The sequence below is a fragment of the Lithobates pipiens genome, unplaced genomic scaffold (assembly GCF_037356315.1).
Source record: "Lithobates pipiens isolate NorthernLeopardFrog02 unplaced genomic scaffold, aLitPip1_a1.2 Scaffold_25, whole genome shotgun sequence".
NCBI classification, from domain to species: Eukaryota; Metazoa; Chordata; class Amphibia; order Anura; family Ranidae; genus Lithobates; species Lithobates pipiens.
Genome location: NW_027507787.1, coordinates 465730 through 487202, shown reverse-complemented (window position 1 = coordinate 487202; position 21473 = coordinate 465730). Strand labels below are relative to the sequence as shown.

Sequence of the window (21473 nt, the reverse complement as noted above, 5' to 3'; positions counted from 1 at the left end):
TCACTTCTCTTCAATGTGTAGCATTCCACTAAAGCTATATGCAGGTGCGTGGCTACCATTGTACACAGTAGAATAATTATTTTTTTAATGGGAGAACTAAAATGACATACCACTATGTATCATACACATATGAAAGAGTACCAGTTTAAAATATATTTATAGCCCAAACTTTTTTTTTAATTATGGATAGAGAGGAGTAGGGAAAGGTTAAAATCCCTGGCAGGTTATACTATAAGCCAGGCCCTGTTAGAGAGTTCCCCTTATTTCCTCAACATTTTAATCAGACAAGAATAGAAAGAATCTGAGTTCTGATCCATCCCCACTCTATCCAAAACATCAAGAAAAGGTTTTTGTTATACTGTAGATATACTTTAACTCAAAATATAACTAATTTTAACCTGATGTAGAGATAAATAGAACTATTTTCTGCAGATATGTCACATCATTTTGCATTACCATGCAGGCTGTGTATTTCAGGTGAAATTAATAAACATTGTCTTCGTAGATGTGGAGAGCATTGAGAAAACGATGGCTTTGGAAAGTCGAATCGCTTCCTTAGAGAACAAATGGTCCTGGATAAAAAGTGGTAATGTTGAATACTGACATAGACATTAGGATGTGCTTTTCAAATCAGTCTCTAAAGTGAACCAGTCATTAGATTGATAGAATGAATAAAATGTATGAAGCTTGAGGCAGGCCCCCCAAGTAGATATTTGCATTGCAGAGCACCCAACATACATGTTGGTACATGTTGCCACCTCTAAGTTTCTGTATTTTATTCTTACTTTACGTTTTGTATATTTAAAGGGTTGTAAACTCAAATCTTGCAATTTGATCTAGGCACATATATCTGTTGTGTTCACTTATCTCTCTCCAAAGCTCTAAGTGCTGTGTCTTTCTGTTGCTCCATTCCTCTGTTATCAGCATAGCTTCTGACAAGCTCTGACACACGAGATAAAAGCAGCTGAAATTTTGTGTCAGGGAGGGAGCTAGAAAGCTGGAAACAGCAGATATACATAAAAAAAATGTATGTAGGGAGATTTGTTTCATCTCTGTGTAACATGAGGGTTTACATCCACTTTAACCAAGGACCTTACATAGATTACATTTCTGAATACTATTGCACTGTGGTCTAAATTTTACATCTCTAGGGTGTTGATTTACTAGTGGAAGATACTAGTAGAGGAGTAGAGGCTGTTCACATAACGTATATGTTCACTTAACTTAGTAAGGTGAAGCTTTGTTCTCTGAATACCAAATCGTGTGCAAGGGAAGGTAAAGTGATATTAAAAGGCAAGTTTTTCTTTAAAAAAAATGACAAACATGTCATACTTACCTGCTCTGTGAGTGGCTTTGCACAGAGCAGCCCTGATCTTCCTCTTCTCGGGTGTCTCTTCTCTGGTCCTGGCCTCTCTCTCCTGCCGAATGCCCCCACAGCAAACAGCTTACTGTGGGGATATCCAAGCAGAGCCGCTGCTCTGCATGTCTATTCAAACACAGAGCTGCAGCTTGCCCCACCCCCTGTCTTTTTTCATTGGCCTACTGGTTGTGATTAATAGCAGCTGGAGCCAATGAAGAGGCTGTCGGGAACATTGCGATTGGGCTCAGGTGAGTATTACAGGGAGTGGAAGGGGGGTTCCTCTGCATAGAGAAGGCTTGTTACCTTCATGCAAAGAAGGTAACTGCACTGGAATTGTTGTGTCAAATTACCATTTTTATGCATGTGAACCCCAGAAACATAAAGACATCACACTTAATAGGATAACTATATTTTTAGTACAGTTAGTACAGTTATCCTTATTTGTCTACCCTCTCCCTTCCCAGAGCACTCCCCCAAAGTCTTACACTTATCTGCCTTTTTAACTTGAGACCTTCACTGTGCAGCCTTCTGGGTACCACACAGCCTCCTTTTCTCCTTGGTGGGGATCTACCTCTTCCATGCGTGTGAACCTTTGATATTCATTCATTCCTTTAGAAAGGATGTCCACAGTTGGAATGAAGTATAAACAGCCTTTCTATAGGAATAAATAAAGATTTATCTTCTTGGGGTGAGGCCATGTGCTGAAGCGCGTTGATTAAATTGTTTTACCTGCAAAGACACCATCAGTGTGAGGCTTGTCATTTGGATTATACTAAGCTAAGCATGGAAGAATTAACGACTCCAAGCCGACACCTGATGCCAGCATGTGAGGGCACTTGGATTGGTACACTTTTCCTTAAAGCGGTCCTTCAACCTCCCTCCTTTCCACCCCCCCCCCCCCCCCCCCTCCCATCCTCTGCAAGAATATGGCTTTTTCTTTCTCTATTTTCTTAACTTTTTTTTTTTTGGAGAATGTACGCCCCCTCCCCCTGCATGTCACTCGCCTTAGATGATTGGTGTGCACACTGCCCACTGTGGCTCCTGGGATATGTAAGTCACATATCCCAGGATGCATAACCTTATATTGAGGAAAGGAGGAGGAGTGGGTCTTTCGGATGGCATGGCAGCTGGACTCGAAACAGCTGGCAGCCTAGCAATGACATCACAGGGAAACATGGCAGCGTAGGATCGAGCGCTGCCAGAAGAGAAGAAGCTCTCAGCTGGACAGCACTGGATCCGCTGTGGGGGGGGGGTATCAAAAGTTAGCAGAACTCACCACCAGGTAGGCAAGGCTTAAAATAGAAAAATTAGCAAACAGTAAATGGTCATCGCTATGTAGACTTGTGAAAGAAGCTGAGTCCAGTGCAGACTTCAAAGAGGGGGATCCTTATTGAGTCTCACAGTAAGGACCACAGAGGATTGGGAACAGGCAAATGTAAGATGTGGGTGGATGAGAGCAGACCCCCCCCCCCCCCCCCTTCATTAAAGAGTTAGAATTTCAGTTGTTTGTTTTTTTACATCAATTTCCTTTAATTGCCTGCATATCCATTAAAGATAATGTTTAGGCTATACAGTCCCTTTTAAATGGTTTGTATCCCCCTGGTCTTCAGCCTCACCTCTGTATCCCCCTGGTCTATCATAGGCTGCAAGAGAGGTGCAGAGTATGCTGGGGCTTATAGTTCTAGCCCAGCCACCCAGTAACCTATACTGCAATGAAAGTACAGAGCATTCATACTGGGATCTGTAGTTCTATCACAGGCTGCAATAGAGGAACAAGGCATGCTGGAGTTTCTAGTCACATCACAGGCTGCAATGATCCAGCAGAGCATAGTGGGACTTTTAGTTCTATCACAGGCTGCAAGAGAGGTGCACAGCATGCTGGGACTAGTAGTTCTAGCCCAGTCACACAGGAACCTAGGCTATAATGAAAATGCAGAGCATTCATGCTGGGACCTGTAGCTCTATCACAGGCTGCAATAGAGAAGCAAGGCATGCTGGGACCTGTAGTCCTATCACAGGTTGTCATGGAGGCGCAGAACATGCTGGGACCTGTAGTCCTATCACAGGTTACTATGGAGGTGCAGAACATGCTGGGACCTGTAGTCCTATCACAGGTTGCCATGTATACATACAGGCGGCACTGTATGTACAGGCTGTACATTGTTTTAGTTTCCTCCTTCCCAATCCCAGCCACTCTCTCCCCCTCCTCCCTATCTATCTATAATGGAAAGGTTTGTACAGACCTGAAGTCAGTGCGTGTTCCTGCTCCCCCTCCTCTTGTGTGTATACAGAGCTGAACGAGAAGGAGAAGGAGGAGGGGGAGGGATAGGAGACAGCTTCATTCTGCTGTGTGTGTGTGAGACAGGCTGCATGGACAGGAGACATACATCTGCATCTGAAGTGTGTGAGGTGATGTGTAGGCGGGCTGTGTGTGAGAACAAGTTAGAAGAGCAGTAGAACATTGCCAATATGTGCCCCACCTCGGCCTGTGCCCCTGGTGGGCGCCAGTCTAGCCAACCTCTTGATGCGCCCCTGGATGAGAGGGAAGATGTGTTTCATTTCATGTCCCGAAACTACCTATTAGTGCATTTAAAAAAAAAAACTGCAAGATACAAAGCAATACAAACACAATAAAAATAAGATAAATACATTCAAATTCAATATTAAAATGTGAAGATCACAATATAAATACATTTTATAGCCGCTATGTTTATGCTGTTTTGTAGATTTATTTTAATAATTGGCAAGTTAGCATTAGTATGTAGGTATCCTTACAATTCCAGAGGGCCATATAACTAATATCATGCAATACTTTACCAGTACTCCTGTGGTCAGGAGCAAAACTTTGGCCAGTGAGGGTTCTGAGCTATGTGTCAGCCCACACTCTATAAAGAGATGCACTCCCAGAAGCCCTTTGTCAGTGTATGGGAGTTTGTTAAAAGTGAGGGACAGATGACATTGCTTTTAGGGAGAAAGTGTTGTATACTTTAGTGTATTGTGCTACTGCTGAGTAGGGATGGCCTTGCGGTTTGCTCGGCGGTCGGTTCGTGGTGAATTTTGCGTGTTCACGATTCGCCAAACCGGCGGACTTCTGACTTCTGGCGTTGTTCGTGCGGCGGACATATACATTGTGAAAGAACTTTGACCCATGATGACACATCCATCATGGGGTACAGGACAGCCAATTGTGACATTTCAGCACATGGACAATTGGACACTCCCCCTACCTTATAAATAGACCTGATCTGGCGGCCATTTTACATTCTGTCAGTGTAGGGAGAGGTGGCTGTTTGGAGCAGGGACAGACTGTAGTGACACAAAAGTCCTTTTAAAGACTGGTATAGGTGTACAGTACTGCTATGGTTGCCACCTTTTCTTCAAGCCAAACCCGAACACTTTAGCAGCACCATTTTTTTTTAGTGGAGTATACACTATAGGATTGGACGGTGTCAGTAAGGCAGTGGACGGTGTCAGTAAGGCAGTGAACGGTGTCAGTAGAGCAGTGGACGGTGTCAGTAGAGCAGTGAATGGTGTCAGTAAGGCAGTGAATGGTGTCAGTAAGGCAGTGGACTGTGTCAGCAGGGCAGTGGACTGTGTCAGCAAGGCAGTGAACGGTGTCAGCAAGGCAGTGAACGGTGTCAGCAAGGCAGTGGACGGTGTCAGAGCAGAGGACGGTGTCAGTAGAGCAGAGGACGGTGTCAGTAGAGCAGAGGACGGTGTCAGTAGAGCAGAGGACGGTGTCAGTAGGGCAGAGGACGGTGTCAGTAGGGCAGAGGACGGTGTCAGTAGGGCAGAGGACGGTGTCAGTAGGGCAGAGGACGGTGTCAGTAGGGCAGTGGACGGTGTCAGTAGGGCAGTGGACGGTGTCAGTAGGGCAGAGGACGGTGTCAGTAAGGCAGTGAATGGTGTCAGTAGAGCAGAGGACGGTGTCAGTAGAGCAGTGGACGGTGTCAGTAGAGCAGTGGAAACTGTGTCAGTAAGGCAGTGGACTGTGTCAGTAGGGCAGTGGACTGTGTCAGCGTGTCAGTAGAGCAGAGGACGGTGTCAGTAGGGCAGAGGACGGTGTCAGTAGGGCAGAGGACGGTGTCAGTAGGGCAGAGGACGGTGTCAGTAAGGCAGAGGACGGTGTCAGTAAGGCAGTGAATGGTGTCAGTAGAGCAGAGGACTGTGTCAGTAGGGCAGTGGACTGTGTCAGTAAGGCAGTGGACTGTGTCAGTAGAGCAGTGGACGGTGTCAGTAGAGCAGTGGATGGTGTCAGTAGAGCAGTAGACGGTGTCAGTAGGGCAGAGGACGGGGTCAGTAGAGCAGAGGACGGGGTCAGTAGAGCAGAGGACGGGGTCAGTAGGGCAGAGGATGGTGTCAGTAGGGCAGAGGACGGTGTCAGTAGGACAGAGGACTGGGTCAGTAGAGCAGAGGACGGGGTCAGAAGAGCAGAGGACGGGGTCAGTAGAGCAGAGGACGGGGTCAGTAGGGCAGAGGACAGAGTCAGTAGGGCAGAGGACGGGGTCAGTAGAGCAGAGGACGGGGTCAGTAGAGCAGAGGACGGGGTCAGTAGAGCAGAGGATGGGGTCAGTAGAGCAGAGGACGGTGTCAGTAGAGCAGAGGACGGGGTCAGTAGAGCAGAGGACGGGGTCAGTAGAGCAGAGGACGGGGTCAGTAGAGCAAAGGACGGTGTCAGTAGAGCAGAGGACGGGGTCAGTAGAGCAGAGGACGGGGTCAGTAGAGCAGAGGACGGGGTCAGTAGAGCAAAGGACGGGGTCAGTAGAGCAGAGGACGGTGTCAGTAGGGCAGAGGACGGTGTCAGTAGGGCAGAGGACGGTGTCAGTAGGGCAGAGGACGGTGTCAGTAGAGCAGTGGACGGTGTCAGTAAGGCAGTGAACGGTGTCAGTAGAGCAGAGGACGGTGTCAGTAGAGCAGTGGACGGTGTCAGTAAAGCAGTGAACGGTGTCAGTAAGGCAGTGGACTGTGTCAGTAAGGCAGTGGACTGTGTCAGTAGAGCAGAGGACGGTGTCAGTAGAGCAGAGGACGGTGTCAGTAAAGCAGTGAACGGTGTCAGTAAGGCAGTGGACTGTGTCAGTAGGGCAGTGGACAGTGTCAGTAGAGCAGAGGACGGGGTCAGTAGAGCAGTGGACGGTGTCAGTAAGGCAGTGAACGGTGTCAGTAGAGCAGAGGACGGTGTCAGTAGAGCAGTGGACGGTGTCAGTAAGGCAGTGGACGGTGTCAGTAAGGCAGTGAACGGTGTCAGTAAGGCAGTGGACTGTGTCAGTAGAGCAGAGGACGGGGTCAGTAGAGCAGAGGACGGGGTCAGTAGGGGCAGTGGACGGTGTCAGTAGGGCAGAGGATGGTGTCAGTAGGGCAGAGGATGGGGTCAGTAGGGCAGAGGACGGGGTCAGTAGGGCAGAGGACGGGGTCAGTAGGGAAGAGGACGGTGTCAGTAGGGCAGTGGACAGTGTCAGTAGAGCAGAGGACGGGGTCAGTAGAGCAGAGGACGGGGTCAGTAGGGCAGAGGACGGTGCCAGTAGGGCAGAGGACGGTGTCAGTAGGGCAGAGGACGGTGTCAGTAGGGCAGTGGACGGGGTCAGTAGGGCAGAGGACGGGGTCAGTAGGGCAGAGGACGGGGTCAGTAGGGCAGAGGACGGGGTCAGTAGGGCAGAGGACGGGGTCAGTAGGGAAGAGAACGGGGTCAGTAGGGAAGAGGACGGGGTCAGTAGGGAAGAGGACGGGGTCAGTAGGGCAGAGGACGGGGTCAGTAGGGCAGACGACGGGGTCAGTAGGGAAGAGGACGGGGTCAGTAGGGAAGAGGACGGGGTCAGTAGGGAAGAGGACGGGGTCAGTAGAGCAGAGGACGGGGTCAGTTTTATTTTATTTTTTACGAATGTATTTATTTTTATCTTTTTTTAACAGTCTTGTTGGGGGGGGGGCTGCTTTGGTGAAATATCAGGAGACTAAACAGACCCCTGATAGCTCACTTTTGAAACAGAGAAAGGGACAGAGGGTGGATTTTCCAGTTCCTTTCTCCGAAGCACAATAAACATAGTAAATTGGAACAAATTGACTTTTTCTGATTCCCTCAATCTCTGTGATTGGTCCCCTGCAGCTTCCGTGAAAGTTGTGACAGGCTGACAGACACTCCATCATCCTCATTGTACCATACAGGGTGAATGTTCCTGTATGGTGTGCAGTGATGCTGAGGCTTTGGGAGGAGGAGGAGGAGTGCCGTGCAGCAGGAACATGGAAACACAGAAGTAAAAGTGGTCATTTCCCCCTTTCCTGGAGATGGGCTGTATTCTGTACATCTCTTGCTGTTTATGCTTGTGACAATGTCTGGAATAAACTGGGACTTTTCAGGTTCTACACAGAAGTATCCCACATTATCAAAAAGAATAATTTTAAATAAGATATAGTGTGTGTGTGTGGAATACATCTATGGGGAGCCTGAAAAGTCCTAATATATTCCTGACATGGCCAAGATCTTTACTTTCTCGTTCAGTAAAGCTGCACTGCAAGATGCAGAACAGGATTACAGCACAAGATCACACAGTTTGGAGGGCAAAACAGGTTGGGACTCACAGGAGGAGAATATGCAGTCCTCTGTTCTCTTCAGTCTGCCCCAGGGTGAGCCTTGATGTCTGCTGGGCAGGAGGAAGCAGTCGGTGTAGGGTCGCTTGCTCCGCCCACCTGTAGAGGACCTCTGTTAAAGCCGATCCAGCCTGAGAGGAGCCTGTGCCCTGGAGAAAGGGTGTGCTGCTGCCATAGAAAGGAAACTGGCAGTAGACATGGGGTATCCTCGTTCCTGCTTTCGAATTCTTCAGCTGCCACCCCTTGTCTGGGACCTTCCACCGGCTCCCTCCTGCATGCAATCAGCGGCAGGCAGTGTGGGCTGACTGAAGTTCTTCAGATCCCCCCTGTACTCGGCCTTAGTGAGAAGGCGGGGGAGGGGAGACACATCACCCACAGAGCAGTATCCTCACTCTCGGGCAGTCCGGTCTGAATGATGTGTATGGGTCTGGAGCAGATGAAAACCCGTACACATCATTCAAAAACCGGACTGTCCGGGTGAAACCCGTACAGGTGGCAACCCTAAGTACTGCTGTGCTGCTGATTGCTGAGTGCACTGCTGACCGATTCTGTAGCTGTCTTTTGTCAGTGTAGGGACAGGACGCTGTGTGGAGCAGGGACAGTCAGTTTAATCCTTAGCTATTACTATTAGGTCCACAAAGGTCACTAGCTACTAGGTCCACAAAGGTCCTTTTAAGGACTGGTATAGGTGTACAGTATATAGGGTTGTAAAAGTATAATATACTTTCTTTCAAATATAGAAAGTCTATTATACTTGACTGCTGAGCTGAGTGCTGACTGATTCTGCAGCTGTCTTTTATCAGTTTAGGGACTGAGGGACAGTCTGCAAATCACTAGCTACTAGTTCCACAAAGGTCCTTTTAAGGACTGGTATAGGTGTACTATTTGGTGTGCAGTATATAGGGGTGTAATACACGTATAAAATACTTACACATATAGAAAGCATAGTATAGTGCATTTCCACTGTGCAGCATTGTGACTGCTGAGTGGTTCTGCAGCGATACTACAAAGGGTGACAAACGCAATAAAAAAAAAAGTATTATAACTGGTGTGATAGACCAGTGGCCCCCAAAAACGACAGATTGAAGCAGGGTGTTATATACCTTCATCCACATACATACTGCAGTTCTCTAGGGACTTTTGTCACAGGGTCATTTAAAAAATGACAGGCAGAGGAAGAGGCAGACCCTTCCGCAGGGGTGGTAGGGGTAGGGCCCGGAGCAACAGACACGAACCAAAGTGGCAAATTGCAGACGGTGCGTGCGATTACGTCAAAGGACGCACCAGACTTGGTTGAGTGGCTCACTCAGCCTTACTCTTCTGAACCCTCCTCATCCTCTCGATCTGCACCCTCTCCACTCTCTGCTGTGTGAACCCCCAAAGACACTACCACCAACACCACCACCACCATATAACTTCCGTTAGAGTCACAGGAATTATTTTTCAATCCATCACAAGACATTTTCGATGCGCAGCCATTCTTGGCATTGGATCAGGAAGAGGAGGTAGCAACAACCGCCACTCAGCAGTCTGACGACAGTACTCAGATCAGCCCAAGGAGGTTGGTCCCCGCTGTTGCTGCCTACTCCTAGATCTCGGTAGGAGATCTGGGGAAGGTGACGTTGATGATGACGTGTCTAGTGATGTCACGTGGGAGCCCACAAGAGAGGAAGAGGAGGGGAGTTCAGAGGGAGATATGGACCAGCAGATAGGCAGGAGAAGCAGGGGGAACTTAGATTGCACAGGAGGGACAAAGCAGACTGCTAATGTATCAGGAGCGAGTCATCAACCATGTACCGTCACATCTGGCGCTCCCAGGACGCCGGCACATGGCTCCGCAGTGTGGGCTTTTTTTAACGTGTCCGCTGCTGACAATAGTGTTGCCATCTGCAATCTTTGCAGTCAACGCATAAGTTGCGGTAAGCCCAACACTCACCTAGGGACGACCGCCTTAAGAAGGCACATGAGCTGCCATCACCGAGCCCAGTGGGAGCAATGGAACCCACAAAGCCACACTCCAGGCTCTCACCGTCCATCCTCATCTTCTACTTCTCCTTCTCCTTTCTCCTCACAATTGTCCTCCACTCCACCTTCCATCATGCCGTCCTCACGTTTTTCTGCAAAAAGGCAGGCTTTCATGGGCCAAATTTTCGAGCGTAAAAAAATGATGACGCCGGATAACCCTCTTGCCCAACGGTTGATGGCTGGCTTGTCAGAACTGAGAACCCGCCAACTACTGCCATATAAACTGGTGGACTCGGAGGCCTTTCAAAAATGTGTGGCCATTGGAACACCACAATGGAAGGTACGGGGAAGGAAGTATTTCTCACAGAAGGGCATCCCAGAGTTATATGGCCATGTTCAGCGGCAAGTGAATGTATCTCAGGCACACAGTGTCGGTGCCAAGATACATCTGACCACAGAAACGTGGTCTAGCAAACACGGACAGGGAAGGTATATAACTTTTACTGCCCACTGGGTGAACCTTCTGATGGCCGTCAAGCATGTAACCCGTGACACCCGTGTAGATTTGGTTTTTTACCGCCACGGATTGCATGCAGACCTGCCTCTTCTTCTCCTCCTCCTACTCCATCCTCCTCCCTCTCCTCCTCAGCTGACTCCTCCTTTTCCGCTGCTAGCGTCTCTTCCGCTGCGCCGCCCAAGATCCCCAGAACCTATTTGACATGCCAGGTGAGACGTTGCCATGCTGTGCTGCATCTGTTGTGCCTGGAAGCCAAGAGCCACACTGGCCCTGCACTCCTTTCAGCTTTGCGTTCACAGGCAGATCAGTGGCTAACACCACTCAATTTGACAGTTGGTAAAGTGATGTGTGACAACGGTGCCAATCTGCTAAGTGCATTGAAACAGGGCAAAATTACACACGTGCCATGCATAGCACACATCTTAAACTTGGTCGTGCAGCGATTCGTTGTCAAATACCCTGACATCTTGCGGCAGGAAAATCTCGGCCCATTTCAGAAGATCTTACACGGCCATGGCTCGCCTTGCTTACATTCAGCGGCGACACAATCTGCCGGTCAGCTTATTTGTGATTGCCTGACGCGATGGAACTCAACCTTCTATATGCTTGATAGGCTGCTCCAGCAGAAATGTGCAGTTAATGACTACCTGTATGAACTCTGCAGCAGAACAGGTTCTGGGGAGCTTGGTTTTTTTCCACTGCACCAGTGGCTGCTCATGAGCGACGCATGCAGACTTCTGCGGCCATTTGATGAGATCACCAAAGCCATGGCGCCATCAGTGACATGGTACCTTATGCCTTCTTTATGGAGCATGCATTGCGTCGTGTCATTGATCAAGCCGTGGAGGAGCAGGAGCAGGAAGATGAGGAAGTTGCAATGCTGGATGAATTCCCAGGAGGGGCTACTGTATCTGAGACAAGTCAACAACAGGAGTCTGAAGAGGCGTCAGAGGAGGATGGTGGCGGGGCGGATGAGGAGGAGCAAGAAGAGCATGCTTTAAACCTTTCAGGGAACCCTGTTTGCGTGGATGGGGAGAGGAGAACGAGGAGGACGACATTATCCTGGAGGATTAGCAGGAGCCAGGCCACCACACCACTTCCAGTTTAGTGCAAATGGGGGCCTTCATGCTCCAGTGTTTTAACAGGGACCCCCGTATAAAAAGCATAGAGGTCAAGGACCAGTACTGGGTGGCAACGTACTTAGACCCCTGGTAAAAACACAAAATGGCGGAAATGTTACCACCGTTCCAGGCCTTGCTTCGAGAAATGCTGCATTCTGCTGTTGCGTGCGCTGGCAGAGGAGGAATTCCCACTCCCAGAGAAAGAGTTGTGGGTACCAATCCAACAGCGCCTGCAAGAAGAGGGCGGTTTGAAGATGTGTTGGTGACTTCTGATATGAGATCATTCTTTCAGCCGACCCATCGACGGGTGTCATCCGGATCCAGCATCAAGGAAGCCTAGACCGTCAGGTGTCCTACTACATCGGGTTAACAGCCGATGTGGACGCTCTGAGGAGTGATGAACCCCTGGACTACTGGGTGGGCAGGCTTGACCTCTGACCAGAGCTTGCCCAATTTGCAATGAAACTGTTGGCTTGCCCCTCATCCAGTGTCCTGTCCAAAAGGACGTTCAGCGCAGCAGGGGGGATCGTGACCGATAAGCGCACTCGCCTAGCTCACGACAGTGTTGACTACCTCACATTTATAAAAATGAATGAGGCATGGATCTCGGAGGAATTCAACACATGTGACCAGTAGATCATGTATATGCATAACTCTATAAACAATTTATTTAATTGAGCACCTTTTTTCTACCTTTGGCTCACTTCCTTGTACAAAAAAAGCACACCGTACTATATGCCCGTACCTTCCTGTTTGAAGAGGTTGAGCGTTGTCATATTTTTGGGTAGCGAGTTGCTGGTATCAGTGCTGCTGTCAGTGCTCTCTCTCTCGGTGCTGGTGTCAGTGCTCTCTCTCTATCTCGGTGCTGGTGTGGTCTCAGTGCTCTCTATCTCGGTGCTGGTGTGGTCTCAGTGCTCTCTATCATGGTGCTGGTGTCAGTGCTCTCTATCATGGTGCTGGTGTGGTGTCAGTTCTCTCTATCTCACTGCTGGTGTCAGTGCTCTCTCTCTATCTCGGTGCTGGTGTGGTGTCAGTGCCCTCTATCTCGCTGCTGGTGTCAGTGCTCTCTCTCTATCTCTGTGCTGGTGTGGTCTCAGTGGTCTCTATCTCGGTGCTGGTGTGGTCTCAGTGCTCTCTATCACAGTGCTGGCGTCAGTACTCTCTATCACGGTGCTGGTGTCGTGTCAGTGCTCTCTATCTCGCTGCTGGTGTCAGTGATCTCTCTCTATCTTGGTGCTGGTGTGGTGTCAGTGCTCTCTATCTCGGTGCTGGTGTCAGCGCTCTCTATCTCGATGCTGGTGTCAGTGCTCTCTATCTCGGTGCTGGTGTCAGTGCTCTCTATCTCGGTGCTGGTGTCAGTGCTCTCTATCACGGTGCTGGTGTCAGTGCTCTCTCTCTGTGCTGGTGTCAGGGCTCTCTATCACGGGGCTGGTGTCAGTGCTCTCTCTCTCGGTGCTGGTGTCAGTGCTCTCTATCCCGGTGCTGGTGCTGGTGCTCTCTATCCCGGTGCTGGTGCTGGTGTCAGTGCTCTCTATCTCAGTGCTGGTGTCAGTGCTCAGTCTCTATCACGGTGCTGGTGCCAGTGCTTAGTCTCTATCGTGGTGCTGGTTTCAGACAGTGAGGGAGATAGCAGTGGAGAAGCCAATCAGCAGGCAGTGCAAACACCATGGCTGAGGATCAGCACTGGACTGGCACCTCTGGATTACCGCAGTGGAGCCCTGCATTGGTGGGGGTAAGGGCCGGGCAGAGGGAGGGGCTCAAGAACAGGTTGGCACACTGGGACACTGGCACAGGACTGCGCTGCCCTGACTGTGGCACTGATCATCTCCTGCATCCCCTTCATAGCCTGCCCTGACCTTGCCTCTCCTCCATGGCCTTCATGCGCTCCTGAAAAAATAATGCTTGTCGTTGTCGATCCCAGATTTACTTAATACTTTTGTTATGTCAGTGTCCATGTTGTGGGACTATGTGTGCACAGCTAGTAAGTATTGTGTGGCTGAAAATATGACCTGGAGGTTTTTAAGATTCGCCTGCCATTAAAGTCAATGGGGTCCGCCGCAAACTTTGCGGTTCGCAAACTTTTGGCCGCGTTCGCGGTTCGCGGAACATCCCGTCGGAAGTTCGTCCATCACTAGTCCATCAAAAGCCTGCCTGTTTTCATCCGCAGCCAGTGGCTGCAGTTCCCACAGGAGTTACAGATACATGACAAATAGTCCCACTTGCAGCTTGCAGTGTCAATTAGCAGACATGAGGGAAAAAGAGTTCTCACACATTTTTGACAGCAAAAAATCCCCGGCACACCCTGTGCACACGCCACACTCCCCAGAAACATAATTTCCTGCTTGTGTGATTGGCCCATCAATTTTCCCCGAAGTCTGCCTAAGATACAAGTCAGATTTCAGGCATGCCCTGCAAAAAAAATTCATTTTTGGTGAGATACTTCCAATAGGAATACGTCTAAAGGGATGCAGGCCCAGCAGATTTCCTCATTAGTGCCCTGCAGCCGCACACCTGACAGTTAATTATGAAACCACTCCCATTAGACCCACTCAGTACATAGGCACAAAAGCACATGGATTAATTCAGAATAACAAAAGGTAGGAATCTGCAACAAAGGTTGTTATAATCCTTGCAATGTTAATAGATCACCCAGCTTTAACACAAATAAATCACCAGGACCAGATGGCTTACACCCGAGAGTCCTCAGAGAACTCAGTCAAGTTATAGCTAGGTCATTATTCCTGATCTTTTTGGACAGCATGACAGGATTGGTACCAACTGATTGGAGAAAAATCAATGTGGTACCAATATTCCAAAAAAGGGCATTTTCCTGGGATTTATAGGCCAGTCAGCCTAACATCAATAGTGGCTAAATTATTGGAGAGGATGATTAGAGACTATATCCAAAGATTTGGATATCATAAGTGGTAATCAGCATGGGTTTATGAGATTACGTTCCTGCAAGACCAATCTGCTAACATTCTACGAGGAAGCGAGCTGCTATCTAGATAGGGGGAGGCCTGTAGATATGGTGTATCTAAACTTTGCAAATGCATTTGATACCATCCCCCATAAAAGCTAAATTTACCAGATGAGGTCTGCAGGCTTGGACCATAGGGTTTGTGCTTAGGTAAGAAACTGGTTACAGGGATGGGTCCAAAGGGTAGCGATAAATAACATGTACTGGAATGGTGAGTGGGGTACTCCAAGATTCTGTCTTGGGACCAATTCTATTCAACATATTCATAAATGATATAGAGTATGGGATAACTAGTTCTGTCTCAATTTATTTGGATCAAACAAAGATAAGCAGAGTAATAAACTCCCATCAGGACATAGCAATTTTGCAGAATGACCTGAATAAAATGTGGGCAGACAAATGACAAATGAGGGTTAATGTGGAGAAATGATAAGTAATGAACTAGGGGTTAAAAAACATTAATGAATAATATTCACTGGGTGGAGTACAGCTGGGAGATTCAAGGATGGAGAAGGATCTGGGGGTGCTAATAGATAAAAAAAAAGATTCCAGCGGTGGTAATCCATTCTCGGTATCCTGCGATGGGTGATGATCTCTCCAGGGTCCAGCAATGGATGATCTCTCCTCTCCTGGTCCAGGGTCCAACGATGCTGTCCAGTGCTGCGCATCCTGTCTCCACTGGAGACACTGCGGGAATCCCAGCAGCCTGACAGGTCTCTTAGCTGAGGATGAGGCCACCCGTCACGTGACCCCACCCCCTCTGACGCAAGGGGAAACCCGGACTTCCCCAGTGATGTGTGGGTGACCCTGCCCCCTCTGATGTAATGGAAACCTGCTTGGGAAGGACTACTGATGCCACTGTTACTGCCAATCTTTACTCTAAAGCGCTTGTTTGTCATCATCAAATGTGAGTGTTATTCCTTCATTTAATAAATATGCTGTGAATCTTTTTACGGAATTACGTTATGTGCCCTCCTGTCTTCTTTTTTTTTTGATTAATATCGGTTTGGGCCCATTAACCCATATAAACATCACTGGAAGTTCATCGGCTTCCTGGATTGCCTGGTTGTGGAGATAATCTTTGCGTGGGTTTAATACCATCCAAGCTTGATTGATTCAGTGGGTGTATGCCCATCTGGGTCCAGCCGTTCTAGTAAGCCTTTAAGAACCTACAGTGGCGGATCATTTTTCTACTTTTTTCACTAAAAGTCACACATCAGACTGCTTATATTATTATTTCACCGTTTGGATCACCAACATCAATTTATTGGACTTTTAATAATAGGATTGTGACTTATACTTCTATTTCTAAGGACAATTTTTGTATCAAATTGTTTCTTTATATCACTTGGTTATTTTTAACATTGTTTTTTGTGTCACTTAAAGAGGAAGTAAACCCTGATGAGTTTACTTCCTCTTTTTTTCCCTGCAAAGGTAAAGCATAATGGACTACTATGCATCGCATAGTAGCCCATTATGTGTCACTTACCTGACACAGGAGCCAGCGAAGTCGCGCTGTCCCCTGTAGTCCGCCGCATCCATCTTGCTGGTGGCGTCTCGCAGCTCCGCCGCTGTCATTCGGCGAAGCCGCGATGACGTCACTCCCGCGCATGCGCACGGGAGTCGACAAATGCGGCAGCTCCATTTTTGGAACTGCCGCGTTCAGTGCGCCTGCGTGCAGCTGTCTACGGCGCATGCGCCGTAGACAACGGTGCCCGTTTTCGGGCAAATATCTCCTAAACCATATAGGTTTAGGAGATATTGCTTGGACCTACAGGTAAGCCTTAATCTAGGCTTACCTGTAGGTCAAAGTGGTTTGTAAGGGTTTACAACCACTTTAACCAGTGTTACGGGTTTTCTGCACTTATTATTTTGTGTATAATTTTCTCTCAGTAATAGCTGAGAGTCTATGTGAGCGCTGCACTTTTTCACTTTAAGTTTTATTTTGCAATATTGATCCTCTTGCTGTGCTGGCTGCTTGTGTTTAACTTAAAGGGACAGCACGGTATATACTATATACATTTTTCCAGATTCCGATAAGCCCCCCGTCCAAAGACCCCCACAACCGCCGGGCAAGGGTTGTGAGGATTAGGCCCTTGTTGAGGGCATGTGGCCTGGTACGGTTTGGGAGGGCGCTCTCTCGCCCCCCCTCTTTTCCTGCGGCCTGTCAGGTTGCGTGCTTGGATAAAGGGTCTGGTATGGATTTTTGGGGGGAACTCCACGCCATTTTTTTTTATTTGACGTGGGGTTCTCCTTAATATCCATACCAGACCTGAAGGGCCTGGTAATTGAATTCGGGGGACCCCCACATATATATTTTTTTTATCAATGACTTTCAATGACTGTTCTCTGTATTACTGGGAGTCGACAATTAATTATAGCCGCGAGTGCTTTTAAATTACTTTTTTTTCCTTCAGAAATGACACTTTGTGCAGGGACAGTTCTAAGCGCGGGAAACATGCGCCCCTTTACAGGCATACTATACACACCCCCTAGGTATGAAAATTTAAAGGAATATTACACTTTTATTGTTTCACTTTAAGCATTATTAAAATCACTGCTCCCGAAAAAACTGCAGTTTTTAACTTTTTCTTGCATTGATACATGTCCCCTGGGGACCCAGGTCCCCAAATACTTTTTATGAAAATAACTTTCATATAAGCCTTTAAAATTAGCACTTTCGATTTTTCATGTTCGAGTCCCATAGACTTTAACGGTGTTCGGATGTTCGAACAAATGTATTGCCTGTTCGCATGTTCTGATGCGAACCAAACTGGGGGGCGTTCAGCTCATCCCTAGACACAACATACAGAGATATGGGAAATCATTATAGACACTGATACACATACACCTACACAGGCTGAACTGGATGGACAACTGTCTTTTTCAGCCTTACCGACTATGTAAGTAACTATGCTACATCATAAAGAATAATAATAATCTTTATTTGTTACTTTGTGTGGGAACACCTTTTTATGTTGACAGCTTCTCATTTAGCCTATTAGAGCTAGCCCAGGTTTGCGCATTCTTTTTTTCCTTTTACATTTATATGTAACATTATGTTTTCTCATGCTGATCCCCAGTTGTGTAATTTGGAACACACACTCTAAGCCCCTGGTCACACCAGTAAGACTTCAGGTACGACATGTGATTTACAAATTGTACCTTAATAGGTACAATTTCAAGTAGTGCGATTTGAGAAGTAGTTCATGCATTACTTTTTCAGAACTTTAGCACAATTTCACTGCCATGGACGATAATGTAAATTGTGCTGCAATCGTACCTGTGTCTAGATCAGCACTAATTGAGCCTAAAAGAATTGAAATATTAACCCTTTGCTAGTTAAACTTTTGTTCCTCCCTATGTCATGGACAGCCTCTCTCATTTTAGTAGCACTGAAGTCATATCAAATCCTTACAAATCTCACAGAGGTAGTGCTGAAGTAGTATTACATCGTGGTTGAGGTCAGGCTTTAAGTTGCACCACTTTAAATCATACCTGGTGTGACAGCAGGCATAACAAATGTAGCACTAACCCCCGAAGGAGCTGCTGGTTATTGTTGGGCTTACCGTTACTCTCCGTTCTCCTTCTTGCACGTCTAGGGGATGTCCCGTGCTAGATGGCAACTTGAGACTGACAATAGATCCACTTGAATGGATTTTATTTGCAAAACTCAGACAATTGAACAGTCATTCAACTTGGGATCAGAGGGTTGGAAAAGGAAGTCCAAAAATGTTAAAGAACTTTCTTACTTTGATTGCATCCAGAGAATAGCCATTCGCAGCCGGATGATCACTCGAGTTGGACAGTCCCTCTCTCACAAGGCCTAGCAGCCAACTTAATGCTTACTCAGGAACAAAGTATTTGTCACCGACGTTGTTGCAGAACATGTAGGGAAACTAAACTTGAAACACTTGTAGGATACCTGGATATTTCAGCCTGCTTGCCAATATCCACAAGACCAGATTCTCTCGGTTACTTCAGCTCTTTCAGGCTCTTGTTAAGAAAACCAACCCATACGTGGTGTTCTTCTAAAGAGTTCTCCCCTGGAATGCTTGAAGTACACTGGGTCTCTCCCGAACCGGAGACAGCACCCATCCACCTCAGAATCCTCCTTTCGTTTCCTTGCCTTGGGCTAGCCAGCTCCAAGACATTAAAGTTGGGTGGAACCGCACCCCAGGCCATAGCCTTCCTGGGGGCTGGTCAGGAGGACCATGTAATCAGCACATCATACTGGACCGGAACCCCGAACCATGTGACGTCCGCATATTAAATACCCTCTCCCAGAGGGCACAGCAAGAGGACCACTCCCACTGACCTGGCTCCAAAAGAGAGTAACTTAAGCACCTAACCAGACTATAGTTCCCGCCTGCTCAAAGAGACAGTGCCCCCTGTGGCCAGGCTGAACAACTCACAGTCCAGTCAGACTGATGCAGAGGTCCAATTTAGACAAATATACCCAAACTAAACTGCAGTTTAGGCAACTTTAATTTTAGAAAAACACAGAGCGTGTGCTCTTCAGGACCCACCACTACACAAACATTATTTAAATGGTCTCTGCTCCGCAAATCACTATTGGCTATCCAGGGCACCCTAAAGTGGTTGTAAACCCTTACAAACCACTTTGACCTACAGGTAAGCCTAGATTAAGGATTACATGTAGGTCCAAGAAATATCTCCTAAACCTACACAGTTTAGGAGATATTTGCCAAAATACAGGCACCGCTGTCTATGGCGCATGCGCCGTAGACAGCAGCGCGCAGGCGCTCTGAGTGCGGCTCTGTCAACGGCGATATGCCGCGAGTGGCGGCTCCCATGCACATGCGCGGTAGTGACGTTATCGTGGCTTCATCGAATTACAGCGGCGGAGTGGCGAGACTCACCGAGAAGATGGATGCTCTGGACTACAGGGGACAGTGGTGACTTCTCTGGCTCCTGTGTCAGGTAAGTGACACATAATGACTACTATGCGATGCATAGTAGTTTATTATGCTTTACCTTTGCAGGAAATCAAAGAGGAAGTAAACCCATCAGGGTTTACTTCCTCTTTAATGCCATAAAAAATATGTTTAGTTTATTTTGTTTTTAAAAGATTTTTTTAATTGGGCACCCTTGAAGAAAGTGTCAGTATCAGCCCTTGTACACACGGTTGGAGATTCCGACAGAATGTGTCCTATCGGACCGTTTTGTCGGATAATCCAACTGTGTGTGGTCTCCATCGGACTGTTTCCGTCGGAGTATCCGACGGACCAAGTTTTCCAACTTGTCCGTATAATTTTCCGACAAAAGGCTCCGATCGGACATACTCCAATCATGTGTAGCCTACTCTGACGGACAAAGTGCCACGCATGCTCAGATCAAATTCCTAGACCAAAGCTATTGGCTACAAGCCTGAACGTAGTCCCGTCATAACGAAGTAACGTCATCACGTTATGTACAATCAGATTTTCCGACAACTTTGTCCAACCGTGTGTATGCAACAGTTTCGGACAAAATCCAACGGATTTGGTTGTCAGAATGTCCGACCGTGTGTACAAGGGCTGTAGCCACCAATTTCTTTCACTATCTGCACTTATATGTGTTTACAGCAAAATGTGGGGGCACATCTTAATCAAGCTATTGGGAGGCGTATATAGTCACATGACATTACATTTTTTTTTGTTTATGGGCACACTACATCTGATGATTTCTACAGCAAGTTTTATTCTACAAATGTCTAGATTCCCATATTGGTCATTCATTTAATTCATTTTTATTCTTTCAGTTCTGCTGTTTCATGGTGGTAAAGAAGAAGTTGGTGGTAAAGTATTTGTGGCTACTGCCCGGAAAGAAAACTATGCCATTGCCCAGAATATATGTAAAGAAGTTGGAGGAAGCTTGGCTACTCCAAGAAATGCGGAAGAAAATAGTGTTTTACATGGGATAATAAGCACTAATGGAGGGTCAAGTGCAGCTTTCCTAGATATAACAGATTCACAAGTAGAAGGAACATTCATGTACTCAACAGGTGAACAGGTTATTTTTACCAACTGGAGTAGAGGACAGCCAGATGACTACAAGAACAATGAAGACTGTGTGAATATGTATAACAATGGTTATTGGAATGACGTCTCATGTAGTTCGAAGCACCTAGTTATCTGTGAGTTTCAGTAAACCAGATTAAGCTGTGAGGCCGCGTACACACGCGCGGACTGTTCGCCCAACCTTGTCCGCTGAACAGTGTTTGGGCGGACAGTCCGCTCGTGTGTGGGGCTTCAGCGGACAGTTTCAGCGGACAGTTGGCCGAACAAGGTCTTACGGAAATTCCGAAAAACTGTCCGCTGAAACAAGGTTTCAGCGGACTGTTCGCTCGTGTGTAGGCTTGTTCGGCCAACTAAGTCTCGCGCATGCTCAGAAAGGATTTCCACGTCGGAAGGTTGCATTGCAGTGTATAGGACGTCGTATTTTTCGTCCCGTCGTACGTGCCGTTCACGTCATCGCGCACGGTTTCAGCAAACTGTTCGTCCGTCGTGTGTGGCCATGTCCGTCCATGCTAAGTTTGAGCGGACTGTTCGCTCAAACTGTTGGACGGACAAAGTTGGGCCAACAGTCCGCGCGTGTGTACGCGGCCTCACAGAATGGCACATTTTATTCTTGCTGTATATCTATAGATAAAAATAAAAAATAAAAAAAGTTTCATTCTACATGTTCATCTTCTAAAGAAATTGTATAAAAATAAAGAAAAGAAAAGTCACTTATGTTTATGTTTCCATACACAGATTTTTACAAATCAAAAATGTAGAACTTCTCCTGGAGGATCCACTGAATTGTTTTGTGATTTCTCTGCACGCATGAAGATGACACATTTCACTAACCCAGCAGTGCACTTACTGACACACCTTGAGGTATTTCAAAGGATTAATTAGGCCAACTATAGTAAAAAAAAAAAAAAAAAAAAAAATTATTATCAAG

The 21473-nt window shown here is 47.3% G+C and overlaps 1 protein-coding gene across 3 annotated transcripts in view; it reads left to right on the top strand.

Moving 5' to 3' along the window:
• Positions 1-20821, top strand: part of LOC143930051 (pulmonary surfactant-associated protein D-like) — a 69542-nt gene extending 48721 nt beyond the window's left edge. Inside the window, exons 4-5 of one of the 3 annotated variants that reach the window (XM_077453949.1) lie at positions 506-586; positions 20287-20821. In XM_077453949.1, coding sequence (XP_077310075.1) covers positions 506-586; positions 20287-20675 — 470 coding nt within the window. In that variant the 3' untranslated portion in view covers positions 20676-20821. The remainder of the gene's footprint in view (positions 1-505; positions 587-20286) is intronic. The other 2 variants (XM_077453946.1, XM_077453948.1) reach the window with 2 other exon arrangements.
• The last annotated feature ends 652 nt before the right edge of the window (positions 20822-21473 follow it).